The 7,895-nt window shown below is 48.5% G+C and overlaps 1 protein-coding gene across 4 annotated transcripts in view; it reads right to left on the bottom strand.

Annotated features, from left to right (window-relative positions):
- Positions 1–7,895, bottom strand: part of TUFT1 (tuftelin 1) — a 52,306-nt gene that overhangs the window by 2,712 nt on the left and 41,699 nt on the right. For all 4 annotated transcript variants that reach the window (XM_006168407.3, XM_006168405.3, XM_006168406.3 and 1 more), the window contains 4 exons: positions 6,944–7,072; positions 5,049–5,143; positions 2,054–2,159; positions 683–766 (listed from right to left, as the gene is read on the bottom strand). In XM_006168407.3, the coding sequence (XP_006168469.1) occupies positions 683–766; positions 2,054–2,159; positions 5,049–5,143; positions 6,944–7,072 (414 nt within the window). The remainder of the gene's footprint in view (positions 1–682; positions 767–2,053; positions 2,160–5,048; positions 5,144–6,943; positions 7,073–7,895) is intronic.

The following is a 7,895-nucleotide window of genomic DNA, read 5'->3' on the forward strand; positions in this document are numbered from 1 at the left end:
CTAGCACCTGCTCTTCAACAGCTCTGTGCTACACTGATCATTTCCTATATACCCTCTATATACATTTCCTGTATATAATTTCTTATTTTCGGTTGAGATAATCACTTGCCTTGGCCAATAATGGAACACTATATAGTTGTTTTCTTTTTAATGTATTTTACCCCTAACTCTAGACCACAAATTCCCTAAGATAAACAATCCATTTATCTCTCCTACTACAAGGGGTCTATGCAGAGTGGCTGCAAAGTGATCTTCAGGTAGTAACCAACATGGCTTTGGAGTAAGGCAGAAATCAGACCGGGAAGACAGCTCTTTAGTAATTGAGCTATCACCTTAGACACGGAAGTCTCTTAACTATAGAATGTCTTTCCCTGCTTTGAAGCCCAGTTCCACTGACTGCTCCTCCGCAAAACCCTTATGGGCAAAACCCTTATGGTCGTCTCCATGCTGGCATGGCCAGTGGCTTGTATCAAGATAACACAACGCTTGAGGGCAGGGATGGGTCTCACCACTGTTAGCAACTCCCTGAAAGTTCTCAGAAAACGTTTACTCAACTGAACTGAAGATCAACCAGCCATCCCAGACACACAGTTCCGAGTACAACCAGGCCCCACTCCGTAGCCTCTCCCTTAAGTCGTCTTCTCTTCAAGAGCCCTGACCCCCACTGGACTACCCAACGTACCTCTGCCTCCAGGTAGGCCACTTTCTCTTTGAGCTCCTGGATGGTGGCGTCCTTTGACTGGATCACAGCTTTCGAATTCTGGAGCTGCAATAATGGAGGAGATACTGGAGTTCAGCGTACAATGACTCATCATGCATTCAGCGAACCTCACCCTAGCTGCCGGGGAAGCCAGCAGAGGTGAAAGGCACAGCTCTGCAACTCACGCATAATTTTACTTGCTTTTTTCAGTCAACAGTAAACTCTTGATTATCTCAGGAGAGGGTGAAAGGAACATCATCCTGATAGTCCACATTAACGGATAATTCAAAACCCATTCTGGGGCCAAAAGTGGCAGAGCAGTAACCAAACTAGACCCACATGAGAGATCCCGGATTCATGTTCCAGGACCTCCCTGAGCACACAAGGCACATACGTGCCCATGGGCCAAGCTGGCTGAGCCTAGGGGTAGACTGCAGCAATGGTGACCCTTTGGGGGCATCTGTCTTTCTCTCATGAAACAAATAAATAAATAAAAATAAACTTTGAAAAGAAAGGTTTTTTTTCCCTTTTTTTTTCTTTTTGGAGAAGTTTTTGCTATAGGGCACAGGTGCTCACCCGAAAAGACAAGAGAGAGACAGAGAGAAAGAAAGCGAGAAATCACCCCCTGGGGGGATGGCCACACCGCAATCCCTTCTCCTCCATTCTCCTCTTGGGATTTTGGGCACACACTCCCAGCGTGAGTTTAAGCCACCGGGTTCGGGACTCAAACTGTGGTTAACTACATGGGAGTCCAACAACATAGCCATTACGCTAACTACTGGTCCCTAGAAGGTTTTTTTTTTTTTGGCTTTGGAAAATACAAATGACCTATTATCCAAGAAATACTTACTGAGTGCTCACTACATGACAGACGTGTTCTAGACAATGGGGAACAGCAATAAACAGAATACTGACACAAAATAAATATGCCCTCCTAAGAAGTGAGTCTGAGTTCTCAAAACAATCTGCAAATCTGCCCAAGCTGAGCATGCTGCCCTGAAGCTCAGGTGAGTATGGCAGGAACTCTGCCATGAGGTGCAAAGACTGATCATCTGCCACGGACAACAGCGTCCATTACAATGCAAGGACTCATTCACTCGCATTCTCCACAGAGTAGAAGGGAGACTCACCTCTTCCTTACTTTCCCACTGGAAAACTGAAGTCAAATAACCAAAAAAATAGAAGAAAGATGGAAGAAAGGCAAATCCTTCAAACCCAAACGCTAATGACCGGTAGCAACAGAGGTTTTGTGGGAAACGCATGAGTATGAGAGAGGCTCCTAGGAGAATAAGTAAGTAAAAGTGCAGACTTAGGGGACTAACCCAGGGCAGGTTAAGACCCGATCGCACTTACCTGCTCTATCATCTGTCTGACTTTCCGCTGCTGGCTCTTCAGCATATCATCCAAGTGGTGGATCTTCTCCCGCAGCCCAGCCACCTCCTTTTCCAGGGTAGCAGCCCTGGGGACAAAGACCAGAAGGCTGAGGAAAGGGAAGGTGCCTTCCCTACCCAGGAACTGGAAGAGGTGCCCATCGGGTGTGATGCCCTCTGCATGACACTAGTGGTCTGCCCTCAGGAACAGGTGCTGGCCCTGCTGGCACGGCGCTAGCACGGCAGTGAGAATGCTGAAGCCCTGGTGTGGACCAGGTCTCAGTTGGTCTGGACTGCACATGCTAGGTATACCACGCTTGTGATCCTGGCTGGAAAGGGCTGGGGGCGAATTGAAGCATGGACACATGGGGCCCTGGTGGGGGACTTCTCTCTCTTTCTAAAGTTTTTTTTTTTTCTTTCTCATAGTATTTTGGCTCAGTTCCTGGTTCCTAACACAAGATGCTTGGGATCTCTAGGACTGACTAATGTTTTTCTGTATGCTAATGAGATGGCCTGAGGCCGGAGTCCTAGACAACTTCAGGATGGGAGCTGGTCCTCAAAAAAAACAACTTATGGGGACCAGCAGTTAGCGTAATGGCTATGTCGCTGGACTCCCACGTAGTTGACCGCGGTTCGAGTCCCGGACCCGGTGGCTTAAACTCACGCTGGGCACGTGTGCGTGCATGCCCAAGATCCCGAGAGGAGAATGGAGGAGAAGGGATTGCCGAGTTGATCACCAGTAACCAATGATTTGCTCAGTCATGCCTATATAACGAAGCCTCCATAGCAACCTTGAACAGTGAGGTTTGGAGCTTCCCGGGTGGCACGCCCCAACTCCTTAGGGAAAAGCAGCTCCTGCACCCTTCTTGATCTTGCCCTCGGTTCAGCTTCATCAGCCTGCTCATTGAACCCTTTATAATAAACCAGTAATAGCAAGGCAGATGTTCCCTGAGTTCTGTAAGTCCTTAGAGCAAACGCTCAAACCCGAGGAGGGGACTAAAGAAAACCTCCGACCTGCAGTCAAGTCAGACAGAAGCGTGAGCACCACTGGACCTGCTATTCATAGCTGGTGTCTGACGCGAAGGATTGTGGGAGAAACCTTGTGGGATCTGTATTAACTCTGGGTCGTCTCGGGATTGAAATGAACTGTGGGATATTCATGTCAACAGAGAACTGAAGAATTGTTCAGTGTGAAAATCCAGACATCTGAGTCAGTGCTGCTGTCAAATAGAGAATGGTTTTCCTTTCAGTCAGGCCACCTGGGAGAGTACCCAGGGGTTTGGCCCCCTGAAGTGGGTAGCCACTACTTCCCAGTTCTGCCGAGGAAGCTGACAGGTGTATGCTGCTAGAGGGTGGACAGAGCTCCAGGTCAGGTGGGAGTGGGGTGTAAGGCAATTGGAGCCACTCCACACTCTCCATCCACGATGTCAAACATCCTGTTTCCACCCTCGGCTCGCCAGTGCCGTTTCTCAGTGTCCTTTGAGAAAAATCAGTGTTTCTGATGTATTAGCTGTCACTTGTCATTCCCAAGCTTTGGTTTTAGATGAAATTGTCTTTTTTGTCATTCCTGCCCTTGCCTTCTCTGTCTGCTCCTAAGGACCCCACAGAGGCAGGAGGAGTGCTGGGGAGTTGAAAGCGATGATGCTATGAAGTCAGGTCTGAGGCTACAATCGGAGGCCTGCCAAGAAGGTCAGGTCTAAAGGAGGGAAGATGCTCCCAGAAGACAGAGGGGTCCTGAAAGGCCAAGGCTGTGCCTGTTCATCTTGGAATTCTTTAGAAGCCTATAGGTAGTGTCTGTTGAACTCAAAAAAGGGCCAGCCTTGGGGGCCAGCCGGCAGCACCACAGTGACGCAGGAACGCAACACTCTGTGGGGCTGGCCTACATGGAGAGGTCCTCGTTCACCTTCCAAGACTTCCCTGAGTACATCAAGAATACCCTGGCCCATGATCTGGGCTGGCAGTGTTTGGAGTGGGCCATGGCATGAAAAGACCATTGGATTGGGCTCGTTCTCTTTCATGTAAGAAAAAAAAATCTATCTATTGAGTATCTTTTTAAAAAACGTGATTTATTTCATTTTTTTTACTCATTCATTTCAAGCTGACCAGAGAGAGACACTAAAAGAGAGGGAAAGCGAGAAAGCAAACCACTAGATCTGGGACTCAAACTGTGGTCAGTCAAGTGGGAGTGTCCAGCGCCCCAACCAACAAACCTCCCGCTGGCCCGGCTATTGAGTATCTTATATGATGGAGATCAGACCCACTATGTTGACTTTACATTTAATTTAACATTTGAGATCTTATTAACTGCCAACAGCATAAAGAATTCCCACATTTCTGAAAGACCAAAAGGCACAATCTTTGCTCTGTAGGTTCTGTTGGTCTGGGGCCGCTGATTTCTTCTGATCAGAAGGAATCTGCAAACGCCTCTACCCTGGAGGCAGGAAGGATCAGGGATACCCTATATGCCACCGCTGGCAGGTAGTTCTCAGTTTCTGTCCAAATTGCCTCAAGTAACAGGAAGCTCATTTATCCTCATGAAGCTACTCATTCCACCTTTCATCAGCCCAACTCACGAGGAAATTGTTCAATTTTTAGTCTGAAATAGTTGAACGCTGGTTGCTATTTCAGAGCCAGGGGACTGTGGTAAAATACATCGAGGTCCTGTCTGTGGAGTGACATGCTGTGACACAGATGCTTTACAGGTTCTCACTTGACCTTGGCTCCGAAACCATAAAAGGCATTTTTTTTTTTTTTTAAGGTTATTACCCCATGGAAAATGAACTCCCAGAGATGGCAGCCTTCCAGACAGTATCTCTCTGGGTGGGGCCCCACCCTGAGCAAGCACGTTTGAGTCAGAGCTGGAAGATCTGACATCAGCACCAGCTTCCTCCCCAGCCCTGGCCCCCACGAGAGCTGCAGGCTGCATGGCCAGCCCTCCCCTTCTTGCACCCCTCCTTCATAGTGAACAGGGCCCTTACTTTTCTTGTTCTGCTTGGCAGTCAGCATTCTTGCTCCGAAGTTCCTCTAAGGCCATCTCCCCTCTCCTGACTTTGGCCAGTAAGTCCTGCTGCTCCTGGGTGGGCCAAAGGAAAGAAAAATCTTAGAAGATACAACAGTTTCTATGTTTGGCGTAAGATGGGCACTGGGGCTGGGACTCAGTCCCTACTAAGCCTGGGACAGCTGCCAAAGAGCAGCAGGCCAAGCTGGTTTGATGGGGCGCCCTCCCCTGTCCGGGATAACCCTTCCCACCTTCAGCACTTAGAAACCTCCCAGCCTCACCCAGCTGCCTGGAGGGAGAATCTGGTTCTGCATCATGCAGACCCACCTGCCAGCTGTGGAGCCAGTCCCTGAGAAACCAGGTCAGGCTGTTTCTTAGAAACAAAAGCCCCAAAGGGGCATCTGTGCAGAAACCTGGCTAAAGTAAGTGATGGTGGTGGTGGTGGTGGTGGTGGTGGTGGGGGCACACAAGTAGAAGGTCGCCAGGGGCGTGGCTGGTGTTACATGGGAGATCTGGGTTTGGTGACCGTCCAACCTAAACAGGCCAGACTCAGGGCCCTGCACCTGTGGTCCTAGCTAACTGGGAGGCTGGGGCAGAAAAACCACAACACGGTGAGACCCTGTCAAAATCACCCATCTCTCAGAGGCAGGTGGTAACACAGTGGTGACACAACTGGACCCACATGGGAAGGTCCTGGAACACAAACCCAGATGTGTGCACATGCCTGTGATTCACACTGGGGTGGATTATGGAGCAAAGACCCTGTCAGAGGTTCCAGTCCCTCTGCCTCTCGTGGAAGAAGTAAACTTAAAAAACAAAACAAAAATCTTTCTCTTCCTTTCCCTCCCATGCTCTCTCATCAAAAATTAACAATAGTGGGCTGGGTCTATAGCCTGATGCTTAAGGGAGCCAGATCCCACATGGCCAATCATGATGTAAAAAACGTGCTGGGCACATGTGCACGCCCCAAATCCCAACAAAATGGGAGAAATAGAGGAGAAAGAATTGTGGTGTGACCATAACGCCCCATAGGGGTTGCTTTCTTTCTACCTCCCTCACACGCCTGTACATGTGCCCTCTGGCAATCAAAATAATAATGATAATAATAATATTGGGCCATTGAGAAAGTTGTGATGCATTTTTGCATAGAAAAATATGTCACAGGACCAGCAGGTGGTGTGGTGTTGAGTGCTGGACTCCCACATGGCTGACTGGGGTTCGTGTCCTAGACATGGTGGCTTGCTTTCTCACTTTCTCACTCTCTTTCTCTATCCCCCTTTCTGGTCAAATTAAAACAAACAAACAAATAAATAAAATTCAGTTCAATAGAATAATTCTTTTTTTTTTTTGGAGATGATTTTCACTGTAGGGCGTGTGCGCTTGCCAGACAGACAGAGAGAGACATAGAGACAGAAAGCGAGAAATCACCCCCCAGGGGGAATGGTCACGCCGCAATCCCTTCTCCTCCATTCTCTTCCCGGGATCTTGGGCACGCACGCACACGCGCCCGGCGTGAGTTTTAAGCCACCAGGTCCGGGACACGAACCGCGGTCGACTACGTGGGAGTCCAGCGACATAGCCATTACGCTAACTGCTGGTTCCCAATAGAATAATTCTTAAAAAAAAAATATTTTTTAAGAAAAATACATCATGATTTTCCTGACAACCTAATAGATGTTCGGTTCTAGTTAGAAAGAAACAGAAGGAAAAGATCTTCTCATTCCTTAAAGGTTAAAAGGTGTCTGAAGAGATTTGCCAAAGAAAGCTGTGAAATGTGCATTTTTGGAGCTGCTTGAAAAAGGAGCATCTTAGCAACCATCTCACTCATCCCGGCCCAAGGGTCCAGGCACTGAAAGCGAAACGCCACCAAAGTACCGTCTCCATTCCCAGCAGGCGCCTCTGCAACTCTCCCACTTCTGCCTCTTTTTGCTCCACTCGGTCCTCCTCTCTCCGAAGGGCCACATTACTCTCTTCTGCTTCTCTCTGGTACCGGCTGAGTGTGACCTATGACACAGGACGGGGATGTGTTAAATGGTAGGGAATGTAAGAGCACATGTGGATAAAAACCTTAGAAAAGAACCCAGGAATCTGGGGGTGACTCTAGAGCCATGATGGGGGACTCGCAGAGTAAATCCACCCCCAGGCTTCACTGGCGCATTGCTAATGGAGCCACACTTTAAGTGACACCTAGAACCCACAAGCATGACATTTCTGAGGGCTGACTTCTCCAGTAGCCCAACAAATCCACCAACACCACCAAGCTTAACTCAACATGTGGCTTTCCTACAACTTTAAAAGCAAAATCCAGGGCCGGCAGGTGGCATTATGGGTAACACTGGCCTCCCACATGGCTGACCACAGTTCGAGTCCTGGACCTGGAGGCCTGCTTTCTCATTCTCTCTCTCTTTCTCTGGTCAAATTAAAAATAATAAATAAATAAATAAAATATATATTTAAAAGCAAGTAACCCAGGGAGGGTATCTCCATGTCTCTCCCTCTGCTTCCCCAACACTTCCTCACCCTCACCTCAGACAATATTTCAGAATCGACTACAAAGGCCAAAACTGTATCTGAAGGAAATCAAGTCCTTTATCAAAGAGGAGAAGCCAGTTTGGAAAGAATAGAGCAGAACTTCAGAAGCTGGAATGAGAAAGTGAAGTGAGAACTGTCTCCTTTCCTCCCACTGGCACCTTGCCAACTCCTACTCATCCCTTCAGGTCTCCTTTTTCCAGAGAGCCCTCCGGGGCTGGGGGAAATTGTGGCCACAGAGCACCCACAGCCATTCCTTCTAGTACGTCCGAGGAGATTTTGCCCACTCACGCGTGTG

Source organism: Tupaia chinensis, unplaced genomic scaffold, assembly GCF_000334495.1.
Source record: "Tupaia chinensis unplaced genomic scaffold, TupChi_1.0 Scaffold145814_1, whole genome shotgun sequence".
In the NCBI taxonomy this organism is placed as follows: Eukaryota; Metazoa; Chordata; class Mammalia; order Scandentia; family Tupaiidae; genus Tupaia; species Tupaia belangeri.